Source organism: Antechinus flavipes, chromosome 2, assembly GCF_016432865.1.
Source record: "Antechinus flavipes isolate AdamAnt ecotype Samford, QLD, Australia chromosome 2, AdamAnt_v2, whole genome shotgun sequence".
NCBI lineage: Eukaryota > Metazoa > Chordata > Mammalia > Dasyuromorphia > Dasyuridae > Antechinus > Antechinus flavipes.
Window position 1 is genome coordinate 576,148,090 of NC_067399.1, and position 19,711 is coordinate 576,167,800.

General features: G+C 36.1%; 1 protein-coding gene across 1 annotated transcript in view; it reads right to left on the reverse strand.

The window, feature by feature from the left end:
* ADAMTSL3 (ADAMTS like 3) overlaps positions 1–19,711 on the reverse strand; it is a 553,515-nt gene that overhangs the window by 310,200 nt on the left and 223,604 nt on the right. The window contains exon 4 of the mRNA XM_051981175.1: positions 421–548. Within this exon, the coding sequence (XP_051837135.1) occupies positions 421–548 (128 nt within the window). The remainder of the gene's footprint in view (positions 1–420; positions 549–19,711) is intronic.

The window sequence follows — 19,711 nt, forward strand, 5'->3', positions numbered from 1 at the left end:
ACTAGTTCAAGGATTAATTTCCATCTTTTACAGATAAGGAAACTCAGGCTAAGAGGTTAAATCACTTGTCCATACTTAATAGAGCTTGGAGGAATCTTGAATTCATCTTCTTGATTCCAAGTCTTACTTCTAGCTATTATAGCTGATTTTTTATTTTAGTTACTTGGGTAATATCTTTTCCTGTCTACTAGACTAGAAAATTTCTAAGGGAAGGACTTATTCATATTTCCATTTCATACCCCACAGCACATACCCTGAACATAGTAGACACTGGTGAATTGCATCATAATTACCTAGACCTTTGGGTGGCTCAACATAATGGAGTTTATATGGATATGATATTTGATTTTACAATATATACCAATATGCTTTTAACATACTGCTGTTGTATTTTCAAGAAACTTCATTCCAGCTACTGACCTTCCATTCAAACACCTCCTCAGAGAGTATGATGCTCCTCCACCACAGGTCCGGGAACAATCACTCCACTCACCCCAGGCATCCCAGCCACCATCCTTATCTTCATCTGACCTTGTAATTCTTGATGTCTACAAATAGGGCAAAAAAAAAGCACACGGAATAAAATGTAAAATGTTCAAGTCTTTTGGGTCTTCCCCGCCCTTCCCATCTTTTCCTATGAGTATCCAAAGGAAGTGAAACATCTTTGAAATGTTTAACTTTTAAAATTATTATTTTCTCATGAGAGCATGACGGCAGAAAATAACTATCAGAACCTAGGGGCGTTTTAGCAATGAGCACTATAATTTGATTAAGGTCAAATTATTTTCCCTTAGAACATGTCTCTGAGGAATATAAAAAAAAAATTATTATAGGTATACCTCATTTAACAGAAGGAATATGCTCCTCAGAGCCTTTTGTAAAATGATTTTGTATAAAGAGCATCATTATGTTTGCCACCCAGCAATTTACATTGTAATTTCAAACATATGTTCCCTAGGGAGAAAACACTGGACCCAAACAAAACACTGTAACATTTCATTTTTCCATCTCTACTAAGGATAGAAATTCCACATGAATGAATTTTCCAGACAATTGATATTTATCCCTTTAAGCACCAAGATTTGTTTAGTTTAATCATTTTAGATGATTTTGAAATGAGGGGGGTGGATGGGAAGAAAAGCAGTGGAAAGAGTTTGCAGTTCAGAGGATCTGAGTTCAAGGGCTGTCTTGTGAAGTGTTCATGAACAAATTCACAAAGAGGGCTATATTATCCTCCAGGAAATGCTCCAGAATATTATACTTTGTGAATTGTTTCTGATTTTTAGAGGCTTTTTTTCAGTCTTTTCCCTTGCTCTTGGGCTATGAGCTGTTATTTCTTGCTGCTATCATTGTTCTGAAATCTCTTTGAACACAATGCTAAGAAATCAACAGTAGCAACCTTATTAAAATGCCCCTGTTTACTTTTAGTTGTTCTCACTTTTCTAATTACTTCTTATAATCTTCTATGAACTCAGGAACCAAATTGTTAGAAATGTGTGTGACTCATGTGAGAAAAGTGGGAAGAAACTCTAAGCAAGAGGCAGAAGGTGCCCCCAGAAGTCAAGTGGAGGCGCTGAGGAAAAAGGGCTTCATGTTGGTTTTTTTTTTTTTTTAAATATTCAGATGTCATTTCTCCTTTTTGATTCTGAACTACACTTAGTATAACTGAAGATGTCAAGTATTTGGGGCCCACACTGTTTGTTTCCAGAATGTGCCTGATCCTAAAGAGAAAGAAAAAGTCTTACTTTCTACCACACATAAGGAAAAGTGTATAGTGCTGGCAAGGAAACAGGCCTTGGGATTACTGATGCTTAGGCTAGCATCAGTGGTCAGCCAAAGGACATCTCCTTGACATGGTCCACTGGGAATTCTTTAAACTATAGCACACAGCTACTGGTACTTGTTGCCCCCTTCCCTTAAACTAAGTTCACCAAGTGAAGACTATTTTACTTTACCAGAAAGCCTTCCTTTACCAAAATAAATCCTACTCATCCTTAAAGACATTGTTCAAATGAGGTGATTCAGGCGAATTCTAAAAGACTTGTGATGAAGGGAACCATCTGCATCTAGAAAAATGACCAAGGCAACTGAATGTGGATCACAACATAGTATTTTCATATTTTTGTTGTTTGCTTGCTTTTGTCTTTTTCATTTTTTTCCTTTTTGATTAGATTTTTCTTGGGCCGCATGATAAATATGGAAATATGATTAGAAGAATTGCACATGTTTAACACATATTGTATTATTTGCTATGTAGGGGAAGAGAATGGGGAGGAGGAATAAAAAAACTGGAACATAAGGTTTTGCAAAGGGGAATGTTGAAAACTATCTTTGCATATGTTTTGAAAATAAAAATAAAAAGTTAATATTAATTTTTTAAAATGCTGTTCAAATTCTGCCTTGCCTGTGAAACCTTTCTGGATCACACAATATTAGTATCAAGGCACCATGTTAGGCACTGAGAAAAATCAAAAAAATATAAGGCAAATGCTCCTGGGACCACAGAGTTTGCAATCTATTTGAAGGGAAAGGACAGCACGTGAAGTTAGTAGTTCAAGAAAACTAAAAAGACCAAACCTTTGCCAAATGAATTATGTAGATAAGAGATGTTACAGATGTTTGGCAGATAATGGCAGAGATATTGCTAGAATTGTTCAGAGGAGCAAGACAATATTTAAGCTAGTAAGAAATGTTAGGTACAACAGAATATGTCTAGAGAGGATGACTAAAGTGGTAAAAAGGTTAGATAGCAGATTGATTAAAGGACCTAGAGATATTTAGCTTCAAGAAAAGAAAACTATTGAAAGACAAAATAGCATCTCCAGATGTCTGAATGATTGTCATGCTGAAGGGAGGAAGGAAGGTAAGGAGGTGGAATTGCTCCCTAAATGGGTAAGGTTGGGGGGTTGAGTTCAGAAAGGAGGGTGTGTTCAATGTAAAACTCTGGAGAGCTGGAGGAGACTCAGTGTTTAAAAAAAAAAAAAAAAGGTTATAGAATCTGGTTCATTGTCGATCATCAAGAAAGAAGTTTATAAGTGGTTTCTGGCCCCCAGACAAATATATGACCAGGGCCTGCATCACACCTTTTACAATTTCCAAGGTAAACTAAAAATAGATGACACAATCAAAATTCATTTTCTATCAAAACAAAATATAGAAACTATTAGAAATAAATGAGTACTGCCTAAACAGTGACATATGTTAAATGGGTTTTGTTGAAGCCCGCACAGATTTCACTCATTCTGGTAACTAAACTAAGAAAATTGGAGTTCTTCAAAAGGTCAAGTCCACTTTCTGCTTGGGTCTGCTGTCATTTCAACACAGCTGTCTCCCATCCTGGAGGCAGGGAGGTGAGTTTGAGCCAATCCCAGCTGTAGTTCCTCTAGGGGCAGGGACCAGCCCACACACCCAGGCTTAAAACGCCACAGGTGTGCCCACTCAGGGAGTCAAACAAATCATAATTCTGTCTAGATTCAAGTCCTCCTTAGACCTACCCATTACCCTGATCTTGCTGACCCTTACTTTCACCTTAGATGGATTCTCTCCCTTTTCTCAGATGCTATTTATAATTTGTAGAATGGGAAAGGTTTATCTATGCAACATCACCAAGACAAAATGAATAGCCTTTTGTGTCTGGCCCTTCCTAGGCAATTTACTCACTATTTTTTATCTACTTCTTTGTTTCTGATCCTTGGTGAATTCTGGTTGTCTCCTGGCTGACCTTTTCCTTTCTGGTTTTAGTACCCAAGAGGATATTCAGACCATTCAAGTAACCTTTTGGTAAGTCAATCTGGTTTCATGCAAACTGTTATAAGGCAATGTTGGCTCAATACTCATTGCTGATAATTAGCTTATTAATTTGGATGCTACCACCAATTAAATAAATTTCACTTCACCCATAGGGGCCCATCTTGAACTATTCTTTTACATTTCTTTTCATAGGTTCATCACAAAGGGAGCATTCAGGAGGCTAGGGATATCCTTTGCATTTTCTTAATTTCCTAAAAACTATGCAACATACTTGTGATCTATTATTTATCCTCTGCTCTTGTCACATGACCAACCAATCATCATTTTCAATCACATACATCTTTGATAACATCTTTCATGATTGTTCTTTTTAGTACTCTAATTTGTTCAATAGTACAATATGCTCACACCTGCTATGAATGACTCTCTTTTCCGGTTTCCTGCTCTCAAGATGCTAACAAACACAGGCAGACAGACCATTTGTGATTTTCTCCTTGTTAGGCACTTTCAACTTCTTGTCTTAAAATTTGAATCTATCTATTTATAATATGAAAGCAGACAGCCTACACACCAAAGCTCCTCCCATATGTCATCAGGCTCTCTTCTCAAATATCTCAGTTCTGTGAGAGTGAGCTACAACTATCTGCATCAAGTCAGGGAGGAGTAATGAAAACCTGCAAAATCTGGAAACGTCCAGTCTAGACAGTCCTCTCATATGGTCTTCAATCCTCCTCGGCCTTAGGATCATGTGCTTGCATTCTCTTATTGATAAAGTTATAACTATATGCTGCTTCTCTGAATTATTCAGAAGAGTATCCTTCAAGTACCTATGACCCCCCAAAATTCTTTTTTCCCTTGTTCCTATGGTTCTGTTCTCATACTCCCCTTAACTCTAGTAGCTCAATTTAAGTATTTTGGTTTTTGGCTAAATGCAATTTTAATAAGGATTTTTGCTTTTTAGCATTAATGATTGATTTACTGCTTCTATGGAAATCTCTAAGTGTTCCCCCACCTTAAAAAAGAAAAAAAGGTTGCAACAGACTGGTGCATACATGTTGTTTATTTTTAGGATTATTGTCAAGAATTTTATTTTCATTATATAGTTCAACTTTTACTAGATCTGTATATGCATTACTGAGTTAATAGCTCCCCTTATTTTCCACGGACTTGGCAGTTGTGCTTCAGCTGGATTGGTATGTTCATTACTGAGCTAAGAATTTTTTAACGTCTATGTGCTAATTCTTTTGGGAGAGGGTAGAAAGCAGTCTGGACCAGTGATTTCTTTAGCGAAGAGATTTCCTGGTATGGAAACTCTTCTCACCAATATGGATCTAGAACTCATCTGTCACTTGGAATCTTAGAGATCTGGCTAGGACACTGAGATATTAAGTAACCTGCTGGTTACTTTATTTAATATTTAATATTTAACTCCAGTTTTCCTGACTCCAACTCCATCCATTTCATCTCAGTATTTCTTTATATGCTGATATCCCATTGAGCATGACTTCTTAAACTTTTTCTACTTATGACTCCTTTTTAAAAAGCCTGCGAAATTTTTACATGATGACAGCTATATAGATATATAAATCAAATATTTACTGATAATAAATTATAATTTTATGACTCCTATGTTCAGTTACATAACCTCATATGGAATCACAATCTATAGTTTAAGAAGTTTTATCACAGAGAATCTCTTTCTAAAACAAAATTTTATCATTATTTTATAGGCTCACTTTTATAGTTATATTCTTACCAAGATCTGCATAAATTTTAAGAGTCCTGACCAACAACCATTTGGGGGCAAACAGACGTGCCTGTGAAAATCAAGCTCTTCTAGCTGATGTTTAGCAAAAGTCATGTGACCCATCCATGTCAGCTAGTTATAATCATCAATTCTGGATAAATAAGTTATTAATAATCCTAGCTAAATCCTAAATTAAACCTGTCAGATTATACCTATGGAAAAGAAAAGAATTTATGGCCAAAGAAGAACTAGAAAATATTGTGAAATGCAAAATAGATAATTTTGACTACAATAATTTTAAAAGATTTTGCATAAACAAAACCAATGCAGCCAAGATTAGAAAGAAAGCAGAAAGATGGGAAACTATTTTTAAAGCCAATGTTTCTGATAAAAGCCTCATTTCTAAAACATATAGAGAACCGATTCCAAATTATAAGAATACAATTTCTCTCCCAATTGATAAGTGGTCAAAGAATAGAACAGACAGCTTTCAAATGAAAGGCTATAAAACTCTAACCTTTCATCTCACAGTGTCACTACTGAGTTTATATTCTAAAGAATCATAAAAGAGGGGAAAGGACCTACATGTACAAAAATTTTTATAACAGCTCTTTTTGTAGTAGGAAAGGAACTGGAAATTGAGGGGATTCTATGAATGTAATGGAATATTTAATTGTTCTGTAAGAAATAATGAGCAGGCTGATTTGAGAAAAGCCTGGAAAAACTCATATAAACTGATACTGAGTGAAGTGAGTAGATGCAGGAGAACATTTTACACAGTATCAGCAAGATTATATGATGATCAATTTGATGGGTTTAGCTTTTCTCAGCAACACAGTCATTCAAAAAAATTCCCATAGACTTGGGATGGAAAATGCCATTTGCATCCAGAGAGACAACTATGAAGATTGGATGTGTATCAAAGCACACATAGTATTTTCACCTTTTTTTTGTTTGCTTGCTTAGTTTTTTTTCCTTGTGGTTTTCTCCCTTTTGGTCTGATTTTTCTTGTACAATACAACAAATATGGAAATACATTTAAAAGAACTGCACATATTTAACCTATATCAGATTGCTTGCTGTCTTGGGGGAGGTAAGAGAGAGAGGGGAAAAAATTGGAAGACAAAGTCTTCCAATGTTGAAAGTATCTTTACATGTGTTTGGAAAAATAATATACTATTGAAAGAAAATAATCTTGCCTGAAATAAGTCATTTAACCTTTTCAAGATCAAAATCACATCTTTCTTATTTATATGGAACTGATTCCCAACAATTAAAGAATTGCTAATTTGGAGAGTGTAAAATAAACCAGTTGCTTGAAGCAAAAAATAGTTGTTTTGTATGTATATAGGATATATATCTCATTGTTCTTGTTTAGTTGTATCCAACTCTTTAGTGACCCCATTTAGGGTTTTCTTGGCAAAGATATTGGAATGGTTTGCCATTTCCTTCTCCAACTCATTTTACAGATGAGGAAACTGAGGTAAAGAGTGACTCTTGATTTCATACCCAGTAGCAGACCACCTAATGAGTGTAAATGTACATTTGCCTAAAAGACTGTTTTACAGAAAACTCATTTAAGGTAAGTGCTTACGTGGAAGTCAGAAGAAGCAATACAAGGATATTTTCATAGTCTCTCTGAAGAACTTTGGATATGATTATGAAAGAAGACACTGGCACAAGACCTCCATGTCTAGTATGCTTGCATCAAAGTAGGTGCTATGCTCTATGAGCAAAGCAGAATTGCAGTAGTTTAAAAGAACAAAAGTGAGAGCCATCTCCACTCCAAATGTTCATTTGGACTATTTGTGCCACTGTGGCAGAGCCTTCTGAGTTTATATCAATCTGATCAGCCATAGTTGGACACATTGTACCTTGACCACCACACAGTGATATTATTTTGATCCTTTTTGAAAATGAAACACTACCTCCAATTTGTACTCTTGCTAACAGAGATATTGCTCTCAATCTAGGTTGATAACAATCTGGAAGTCATCTTACTAAATGTATAACAATAAGAACTGGATATTATATGGGGCCAGAAAAAGCATATATATATACTTTTCCCTTTTTTCTTTTTTGCTGAGGCAATTGGGGTTAAGTGACTTAAGGGTCACACAGCTAGGAAGTGTCTGCAGTCATATTTGAACTCAGGTCCTCCTGGGTTCATGGCTGGTGCTCTATTCACTATGCCATCTAGCTGCCCCAGGAAAGCATAAATTTAAACATTTACTGAGTGCTCACTATTTGCAATGAATGTGCTAAGCTTGGAGTTGGAAGAGATACCAAGATATGTACAACATAGTTTCTGGACTCCAGTAGCTCAGAATCTAGAAAGAGAGATAAGAACAGATAAATATTACAATACAAATGAGAAATTATAATGTATGGGAAGTACCTGTGCTTTGTAATCAGAAGGAAAAAACGCTTCCAGATTTAGTAGAGAATAAGGATACCAATCAAGTAAGATTTCATAGGGAAAGTGAAATTTAAGGTGAATTTTTAAAAATGGGTAGGAAGACCACAAGCAGAGGTGATGAGAGGATACTAGTACACAAGGAACAAAAGGATGGAGATAAGAAAGAAGGAGGGAAATAGCAATTAATCCATCAAGCACATAAGAGGAAAGAGTGGAAGACAAAGGCTCTTTAAAATGTTTGCTTGGTCTAGTCTATAAATTTTCTAGAGCCTCTTTATTTGAATCTGTCCTAGCAATTTTCATAGTCACTAAATTTAATCCTAAAAAAAAAAAAAAATTGTGAGTCAACTTTACACGTTCATTTTAAAATAAATATAGTGAGTATACTAGACAATATTAGGACAGGTTTGTACTAGTTGTTCTAGGGTTTTGGGGGAAGGGGGTATCCCTTGAGGAATCTCATTTACTGATCCATGTCACCTTTGATCTGGCCTGAGAAGGAACAAAAAATTTCTTAAACTCAAATCTAGATCTTGTTTCCATCCAAGGAAAGGAAATTGGTTTCTCTTTCTGTTATAAGAGCACAAGATTATGCTCTTATGCTTATAATGTTTGGTACTGGAAATGAAAATCCTCCCTTGTACTAATGGTAGAGTGTGACCCACAAACAGAGAACACAGTCCAAAAGGAACCAAAAATATGTGATTCTAGTCAAAGTAAATCATAAAGGATGGTCTCAAAAGAAAAAAAAAGAAAAGAAAAGAAAGGTTGGACTGGATACCAGGAGATGTGGGTTCTAAGATTTACCCTGCAAATAATTAGAAGTGACTATGGTCAAGACTCCCCAACTTAAAACTTCTCTAGTCAAATTGAGAGCATGAGAGATAACTTTCCTTATATAAATGAGCATCTTCATCCTTCTCTTTTGTTGTCTTACATCACATTATCTTTATTGTACCCATGAGAGGTACTTCTAGGCCTAAATACACATTAATATGGTTCTGTTTAGCAGAGACTCTTAAGGTCAGAGCAATTGTTCAAAGTGGCTTTTATTGGATACTGAGAAGTTATGCCTCATTTTTCATGTGTCATTCTTGGTTATATATGGGGAGGAAAGTAGTAGTATAAATGCTAAGGGGACTCGACTAGGAATTAGGAAACCTAGGATTCTAGCCTTAGAAGTGCTACTTTGTGGCTAAGGAATGGAGCAAATGACCTTTCTTCTTCAGGTTCTTGTTTCCTCTACAGGTCCTTGTTTCCTCTTCTTCAAAATAAAGTGGTTCAATAGGTGATCTTCAAATTCTCTTCTAACATTCCATAATCATTTCCTTAAAAACCAACTCTTTCTCCCCTCGCCCCAAGAATACTGGTTTTTAAAAAGATAATACAATAAAAGCTTCATAAAATAATCATACTGCATTAAATCATGACTGGATAAAAACCAGATATGTAAAATGAACAAAAAATTTATACAAATTCACATTTTCAAAATTTACAAACTTAGCTTATTCATAATGAATATTAGATCATGAATACTGAAGCTACAAAGCCCTATAGCTAATAACCTACTTCATCAACACCTTGAATTAATCAAAGATCAAGCTAAATTAAAAACTGATTACTTCCTTTAGTGATCAAAAATACTATATGGATAGTTAAATTTTCTTGTTTTTGATAAAGTTCTATTAGGTTAGATCAGATTAGAAACTTATGGTTTCTCCTGAGGAGAAGTTCATTGATACAGTAAGGGCAAATAAAGGAATAACTAAATGTTTAAAACCCTACAATCTCCTTCCCTAAAATGTCTCTAATAAGGAAGACAATCAAGTGTCTCCTGTTCTTTGAAGCTAGAATCTGGACCAATTGCAAGCTCAAGGACTCATTTGGCTGATTTATCAAGAATGGTGGCCATGCAAATGGAATTCTGCCAGTAGCAGTAAGAACTCATTCCTCCACCCTGAAGTCCCGCCCCAAATCCCTGCATTTAGATGTAGTTTTAGCCAGGGTGCTTAGATTTTCTGAAACTGGATTGGTTTATAGATTTAACTGCTTCAACATTTTAATAATAACATCATAATAAAAACAGCTTTTAAAAACTGGCTGCACAGGGGCATCAGAATTGTAAATTAAACCAACCAAACCATGGAAATTGGAATTAGTAAACCAGGGGGCCTAAATTGAGATTTTTCCAACATGTACTCTGGGATAGTTCATGGAATAAAAATAAAATTGCATTAGCAACATTTGCCTTGCACTTTGGCTTGTCTGGGGCCAGATGTCTGGTGAGCTTCACCTTTCCAAATGACACTTACCCTGAAATCAGAGGAGGGTCTAGCTGATGGATATATATTGAATCAGCACAAACCTCAAATGGAGGGTGAATCTGATGAGGAAAATAGGTACAAGAGGCTGATGACAGAGCATGCCCTCTCAGTAAAAACAGAAAGAATTCCTAGCAATGGGAAATTTGATATTCCATTAATTTCCTGGCTTGTCAAGTCACCTGCCTGCCCCCAAATTCCATAAACACATTGGCCTTTATAAAGTCCTAAGTTGTTTCAAGAGTGCTGTAGGAATTTTGTATTACTGGCAATGCTGTCATTATGCTAATCAATCAAGAAGTATTTATTAATCACTTACTGTATGCCAGACAACACTCCTAAGTTTTAGGGATACAAAGAAAAAGTTATAATAGTCTTTGCCCTCAAGAAGCTTGCATTCTAAGGAGATAGATTACACACAGAAATTAAAACCTATATTTCTGATATAGAGTATAGAGTAGGAGGAAGGTAACCTTAGAAGAAGGGAAATGGCATGAATAGAAGGGGTGAGGGGCAGAAAAGACATCCTAGAGGAGGTAATGCTTAAGCTGAGTCTTAAAAGATGGGGTTCTAAGAGTTGAAGTTGAGAAGGAGTGCTTTAGGCTTGGGAAACAATCAATGCAAAGGCATAAAGATACAGAGCAAGGAGTGTGAGGGACAGCAAGGAGTTGGTTAAGGCTGTATCACAGAATAGGCTATATGTCTGGAAAAGGAGAATGGAGTCAGGTTGTAAAAAACATGAAATACAAAATAAAGAACTTTCCAATTAATCCTAAAAGTATTAGGGGGAACCTAGTGTTTACTGAGCAGAATGGAGAAGATAGGAACAGACTCTTTCTGGGAAGATCACTTTGTTGAGTGGAGTATAGAGTGGAGAGACTTGAGCCTAAGAAGTAGTGGAGGGGTCGGGAGGGAATGGTGAGGTGGGAAGTCAGGGAAATGTTTCAGATGTGCTCAGCATCTGAAATAAATGAAGCATCTTGCATGTGTGTGATCACTAAATTGACTCTCTGAATCAAGTGTGATCATCAGTTAAACCAGAGGGAATGTTGCCTTTTAGTTGGCCCAGAAGAGGTCAGAGCTGAGATCAATTTCCCTGTGATAAAACATCAAAATGGAGTGAAGAGCTCATCCCTTTAGAAGCACGGGCAACAGCAGATAAAGCATGCTCACTTTCTGTAGCTGCTCTATAGAAATCATCCCCGGGGAATACTCCCTGAAGATCAAGGACAGAGGTGGTTTGAGTAGGCAATTGTCCTCTAAGCCATCACCCCAGCATTGAATGTTTCAGGATTAATGCTTTACTTTGGAAATCCATCAAATCAGGTTATAAGATCAAACCAGGGTCACTTTCTCCTATGAGCTGAGGCTCAGGGTCCACTGACCTCCTGAAAAACCTTACCAAAATATGTCAACAACATTAGTTTATATTCTTTAGATATGAATATACCCCCACATAGTGCTATGGGCAGACCTATGGGCAATTCCAGAAATTGAATTCAGTTCAATAAACATTGATTTAAGTGTCTATGAGAGGCCAGACACTATGATAAGCTCCAAGGATACAAAAAGAAGCAAAAAACACTCTCTGCCTTCAAGTAGCTTACTAAACCAGTAGGGAGAAACAACATGCAAATAAATATCTATATAAAGCAAGTGAAATACAGGCTAAATATTACATTAAAAATTAAATAAAGGAAAACTGGAATTAAGAAGGGCTGGGAAACACTTCATAGAGGAAGTGGAATTTTAGTTAAGACTTAAAAGAAGAGGTCAGCAGTCAGAGGTCACAAGGGAGAGCCCATTCCAGGCATGGAGGATAGTCAGGGAGACTGCCTGGAGCTGTCACATTTGTGGAACAGTTACTGAACTGAAGTATATGTCTTGGGCCATAAGGTGGAAGAAAACTGGAAAGGGAAGAAAGGGCTGGGTTATGAAAAGTTTTGAATGACAAAGAAAGCATTTTGTATTTGCTCCTGAAGGCAACTAGAAGCTACTGGGGATTTTTTTTTTTTTTTTTTTTGGAAGGAGAGGAGGAGGGGGAGAAGAGCTGGAGCTTCATATGATTAGACTTGATCACTTTAGTGCCTAAATAGAGAATGGATTAATTTTTTTTTTTATTGTATACCAGGATGCTGGGCATGGATCATCAATGAGCATTTATGGATTTAGCCCTTCTATGTCAGTCTACAACACATCCATACACTGACCTTGCCTTTGCTCAGCCTTTCTTTAAGATACACCTGATTAATGAATCCTAAGCAATTCAAACTGAACAAGGACAGCATGGAGATTCTTCTCTTCATTTATCTTCCATTGAGCTATGATACAGGCAGGTGAATCCCTCTCAGGGAGGCTTATAACCCTCAAGTAGATCACTCTGCATAGGCCCCTCAATTGGGACTTTGCTTAGTGACCAAAAGCAGACTCTGGCCAATGATCATTGCTTACTCTGTGCCTAAAAAGAGTTTGGAGATTCCTAGATCAGTACCAGTTTTGCCTATTTTTTTGTCTTTTTTTCTTTTTAAGAATTTTTTTTGGTAGGTTGGCTCCCTAGGAGATGAAACCAGGAGGAATGCAGGGGGATGTTTAGGTATTGTAACAACAAAAGATATCAATAATTAAAAAAAAAAAAAAAAAAAGAAATTCTAATGAAAGAGGAAAGTACCTGAAGGTTTCCCCCAAGCAAAAAAGTTTCCTTTTTCCCAGCTTATCAGTAACAAAATGAATGATTTTGTAAATGTCTTCTGAATGATTTAGTCTGAATAAAAGTTAGGAGAAATCTAATTGCATTCAAATATTTGGACAGTTTGCCCAATGATAGAGGCCTTATTCCAAATACAATGAGTCTGAACACAGGGATGTCACCACTTCACACAAAATAATCCCTTTATTTGGGGACAACTATAAATCATTTTTTCTTTGCATTTTGCATCCTGACCTTTGTCTGGAGCTAAAAAGTATGTCTTTTTTCTAAAAGACAACCTTGCATATAGGTGAAGTTAGCTGTCAAGTTTTATGTGGGAATTGCTTTTTTTCACAAGCCAAACTGGTTCCTGTCTTTCATTGACCTTAAAATGTGGAACATAGGATTAAAGATGAGACTAGGGTCTGATCTGATCAGTACAAAAAACCGTGCAACTATGAGCTGGGGTTTTCCAGCTTAAAAAGAAAGTAGGCTGGCACTTTTATGTTCTATAAAGATTATAACTGCATTAAGACTTTTGGAACACCTTTTTCTTGATCACCTCTGTTGTTCTAGCCAATCACTAGACTTTTAGCTATGTAACAGCTGACTCATAACAGCTTTAGCTTTTATTCAACTAAAACCCTTAAATTATTTTCAAATGAATGGCAGTTAAGCTAAGTGTCAGGATTCAAAAGACTTAACTTAAGGAAAAGGTCATGTGTAATTTTTTTTTAACCCAGGGCTTTCTATTCTTCCCTATTGAGGAAAACTCCTTAGTTTTAGGCCATCATTCCAGACCTCGGAAATGTTTCGGAATGCTGATTCTATCCTGTAATCCAGTCTATTAACTATCCCTCCCAGTTTTGTGCCTTTAGGCTATTTCTAGGAAATGCCGAGGGTCATTCAGCAGGCTAAGAGCAGGGTGTGGCCTTGAGCTTTGGAGCAGTAGACTTTCATAGCTTGGGGGATTTGTCCAGGCTGTGATATATTACTTGTTGCATTGATCTCCCTGTTCCAAGAATTCTACCCACAGTAACCACAGGGAACTTAAGACAAATCCAATATTGAAGACTGCTGATGTTAGTTAATAGTAATACCTTAAGTTAATACAATGCCTTTTAGGAGCTCCAGGGGTTCACATTTTAAAATTAATTACATTATCTGAATAAAATCATTAGTCTTTGAAAATGTTCTTAAGGGGATAACAGACTTATCTATTTCGAGTTAAGAAAAAAAAAGTTTAAATGATATGTCTAAACCCAGAGTCAAGAATACAAAACAGGTCTGTTTGTATAAATAAAGTTGTTCTCATCATGACCACAATGGGAAACTGGAACCTTACTGCTGTTGATAGCATTTACATTGTACTCTAGCATGTACTCATTATACATATCATTTACATTTAACTCTAAGGTATGCAAAGTACTTTATATAAATTCTCTCATTTGATCAAAATAATACTGTGAAGTAGATGCTATTATTTCCTCATTATTATAAAAATGCAGTAGTTAGTAGAGTGCCAGATTTGGAACAGGCTTTGAGTTCAAATCTGATCTCAGGCATTTACCAGCTAAATGACTCTGGGCAAGTCACTTAATTCTATTTATCTCAGTTTCCTCATCTGTAAAATGATCTGGAAAAGGAAAAGGCAGACGACTCCAGTCTCTTTGCCGAGGAAGAGTCAGTCATGACCGAGCAACATTACAGATGAGGAAACACCCTATAGGAGATTAAGTGAAGTGTTCAGCGTTCAGTGACTGCTAAGGATATGAGGTGGATTTTTAACTCAGGTCTATCTGACTTCCAATCTAGCCCTCTAGCCACGTGCTATCATAGCTACCTCACTGCAAGCAGACCTATTTTGTATGCTGGGAGTGCCTCTGCTTCTTGATTAAAACACATTTTAAAAATTTTCTCTATTTTCTTGACTGTAAAGTCAATTCTGCTATCCTGTTCCTTAGCAATACTTAAAATGAAAGCAACTTCATTTAGCTAATATCATTACTTTATTTTGAGATGTATGACATTCTCTTCTTTCTTCCCATTGGCATTTTAAAAATACCACAAAAATTCTCTTCCAAAAGAATTCCCTTTTCCATCCTCATAATTTCTTTCAAACTATGCAATAATGGACAGCAGGGTCTTAGTGGTCTCCCTCACTCTTGTCCACACCTCAGTCCTCCATCTTGGTCTTAATTCATCCTGCACATTGCAGCCAGGCTAACTCATTCTTTCATCATATCCTATCCCTGTGTGAGCAACTCCACTATACAACAAAACTTTACAACTTTACTTCATCTGAGCTGGTTCACCTAAGGACAAACACCTGAACCTAAAGTTCAATCCCACCAGCAACCCACTTTTCCTGTACAATCTTATACCTAATACAGACTTTCTAAGCAGGTAAAGTTTATTTCCATAATAGTTCATGCACACCATAGTATCACAAGATATGAAACTTGATTGAATCTTCAGAAGCTACTCAACCCTCTCATCCACTTAATGAAAATACTGGGGCACAGGGATTTAGGTAGTTTTAGAAGCAGGACAATCATAATGATAATGATAACAATGGCTAGCATTTATAGAGAGCTTTAATATTTGCAAAGTGATTTACAAATATCTCATTTGATCCTCACAACAATCTATTAAAGGAGGTTCTATTATTACCAATTTACAGATAAAAAAAATTGAGATAATGACTTGTCCAGCATCACACAGTTCGTAAATGTCTGACACCAGTTTTAACTCATCTTTCTGACTCCAATAAACCAATATAGATGTTCTGACCAGAGAAATAGTGCTTCTTCCATTGTATCATGCAGCCTCATAATTAGGTAGTAGTTATCTTGACTCTTGTCTTGCCAATGGACTTCATTGACAGTAGAGGACAGAGTAAGGCTGAAGACTTCACTCAGTTCTGTCTCACTCATAATGCATATGTAAGTCTAGATATCACCCTCCTAATGTCAACTGGTCCTCTTTGAGAAAGAATCAACAACAATATTTTTGCTGGTCCTGCTCCTAGGATGTGTTCCTTTCATCATTTGTCCAAAATCTTAGTCTTTCATTAAAGGACAAAAATCAAAGCTCATCTCCTCCAGAATGCCTCATAGTATCTCCAGAGACACTTATTTTCTCTGAATTACTCTAGCATTTAGTCTGTACTGATGTCATAGGACAAACACTAATCTAGAAGAGATCTTGTTACTCTTCTTAAGTAGCAGTGTGATGCTGGTCAAGCTGACAAACCTCTCTGGATCTCATTTTCTTCATCAGCTAAAGAAGAAAAAAAAATGAAGGCATTGTTGATTTTGGAAATATTAGTTTGAACAATGTACTTGGCGATCTGATGTCAGCTATGTAATGGTTAAGGGATGGGTTACTAGAGTAGCTAATTTGAATATTTTCTAGGGCACTAGCCTGCCTCTAGGAAGGAACATGCTTTAAGTGAGTTCAGCTGATTGATTTAATTGTGGACAGATGATTTTTAATCCCATGAGAAAACAATTGTTAAACTTCTCTTGATAACACATTCTAAGATTTGGCATCATTTATTTCCAAGTTATTTTTAACCCTCAGCTCCTACAAAAATTTTAGCTTACTCTTAATAGAGATAATGAAAATGAAAAATAGTAGCAGTCACTGCTTACCAGCATAAAAACTATTTCTATGCCTAAGGACCTAGCTTCAGATTCACCAAGGCCAGGATTCAAGTCCTTCCTTTGAAAACAGTGTTGTGTGACCACAGGCAAAGTTAACTCTCAGTGCCCTCACGGAACTCTCCAAAACTAAGTTACATGCCAGTTGCTAATCTTCATCAGTAGAAAATCATATGGAATTTACTATATTAGCAAATTAAGATATGTAGATTATAAAAGGGAATATCCAGAAAAAAGGGCATTGCCTTCTTTCTCCAAATTTAATCATCTCAGTTTCTTTGACCTCTTCACAAGGACCTCTTCTACCACCTTTAGCTTATCTCTCTGCTTCATCAATATCTTCACATATTTGTTAAGGAAGTCTATCAACTCCCAAAAGGTCACAATACTCTGATAGCATGGTCAATGCTAAAGGTAATAAGAACGCATGTGGATGATTTTGTTGTTGTTCAGCTGTGTCAATCTTCCTTGATCCCATTTGGGGTTTTCTTGGCAGACCTCCTGTGTATGACATTTCCTTCTCCAGATCATTTTACACATGAGGAAATTGGGGCAAACAAGGTTAAGTGACTTGCCCAGAATCACACAGCTAATGTGTGCAATCACATTAGAACTCACTAAGATAAGTTTTTTGGATTCCATTCTACCCACTCTACTTTGCCATCTAGCTGTCCATATAGTGATAACAGCCAAATAGCAATTTAGAAAACACCACCACAACCATTATCTCATTCTACTCACAAAACAAAAATATGAGACATGTCATATCTCTTAGACTTGATTCTTTCTATTTTTATTCATGCATAGAATACTTCAATGATCTCCCAAGAGGTCACCCTGCCTCAAATCTCTTTCTACTCTAGACCATCCTCTACACAGCTGCCTGTTACCATGTCACTCTTCTATCCAATAAATTCCAGCTTTTTATTGCTTTTAGGATAGAATATAAACTCTCCTATTTGACTCTGTAAGATTTTCATAATTTTGTGTCTTAATCTCTCTTTCCAGAATCATGATACATTATTTCCCTTTCTATATTCCATCATCCAGCCCAATTGGCCTTCTCTCTATTCCTTGTATACAACTCTATCTCTGCAGTTTTTAAAGAGCTGTTTTCCTCATGCCTGGAAGGAACTTCTTTGTTTTCACCATATAGAATCCCTCATTTCCTTAAGGAAGCAGCACGAATATTACATTATGGTCCCAAGTCCAGTTTTCTTTCATTATCAAACTACTCCAAGAATAATCAAAGCATTACTTAACAATTCCCATTTCTCATATGCTACAGTTGAAATGTCCAATGGTCTACTGGGAACTCTCATATTCATCCTCTCTCTCACTCTTTCCTTTTCTTCACTTGCTGCATTTCCCTCCCTACCTCTCTTTCCTTTCTCATGACTACCTTTCAGCTCTTCAGTCCCTATTTCTTAAAGAACCCCTGACACCTACCTTATGACATCTATATCATAATTCTAATTCAGTACATGGCCCTTCAGGATCCTAAAGTACTTCTAAACACCAGTGATTCTTACTTTATGTTAAGAATTTTTATATACACATTTTTTGAAAGTCCAACAACTTTAAAATCAACTCTGAAACCATGGGGTACAATGCACATCACTAAATACAGTGCTGTGCTATCATTATACTGTATTTTGTTTGTTTGCGAATGCTTTTCTGACCAATTAAAATCATTCTTGATTATAATTCAAGGAGGTAGGCTGCTGGTTGCTTCATCAAATTGGTATTACTTGTAAAATACCCGACATGGCTTTTTTTTCACTCAAACCCATAATAAAAAAGCTATAGAGGAAAAGAGTCAGAACTGATCCTTGCAGAATAGTGCCTGTCTTTCTGAATCAGGAACTATTTTTATCCATATGGAAAGAGATTTTCTCTCTCCAGTTCCTTTGAAAAAATTGAGTTTTAACTATATGGTTTGATATTAGAAAAACATGGAAAGACTTACATGAAATAAAGAGAAGTGGAATGAGTAGAACCAAGAGAACATTGTGCACAGTAACAGGAAAACTATCATAAAAACAATTTTGAATGACTGATTCATTTTTATATCACAGATACTGAAAACAATAATACTTAAATAATAACAGAAATATTGTCATAGGAACAACTTTGTTTTTATTCAGCTATCTAGTGCTATCTAGTTTTATCTATTTTTATTTTTATTCATCTTTGAATGACTAATTCATTTTTGGTATCATAAATTCTACAAAAGACATATGAAGGAAGATGCTATACCTCCAGAGAAAGAAGTGATAAATAGAAGTATGGTAGTATGACTTTACATATACATATAGCAGAGAGTATATGTATAAATATTTACACGCATGTATGTATATAGACATAGAATACAAAGATATGGATATCCTTATGGGTAGGTAGATTAAATATAGATTCAGTTTAAATAAAGATATACAGACCATCTGCTCTTCCTTGAGCTTTAGACCCACATCACTACCTGCTTACTGTACATTTCAAATTGTATGTCTCAGATACTTGTCAAACTCAACAAATCTAAAATTGAATTTATTATCTCTACTCCACATGTCAACCTTTAAGTTCTCCCTTCTAAACTTCATTATTTCAGTCAAAAGCACAACCAACATTCTCATATCATATGTTCATAACTTTAGCATCATCCTGGACTCGATTCTCCTATACCCCAGATGTCCAAACCAAACATGGGCATTTTTGCCTTTACAGCATCTCTTGCTTCCAGGTCTTTCTCACCCCTTCCTGGGCTATCACCTTATCTTAGAACCTAATCACTTGTCAAGTATGTCACTTCAATATCTTCCTAATTGGCCTCCTGGACTCAAATCTCTTCTTACTTCAGTGACACATTTTTGGTTGTCTAGGGTTACTAAAGAGAGAGCCCTATCTCCACTAGCAAGCAGGTCTCAAGGTCATCACAGTCTTAATCCTCATTTTAAGGCAATTCTCATCTTAAGATGATTTTATAGACAGAATCCTAATATTTCCATCCAAACTTAAAAATTTTTAATAGTATCTCTTTTTCAAATACATGTAAATAAAGTTTTCAACATTCATTTTTGTAAGACTTTGCATTCCAAATTTTTCTCCCTCTTTCATTACCTCCCC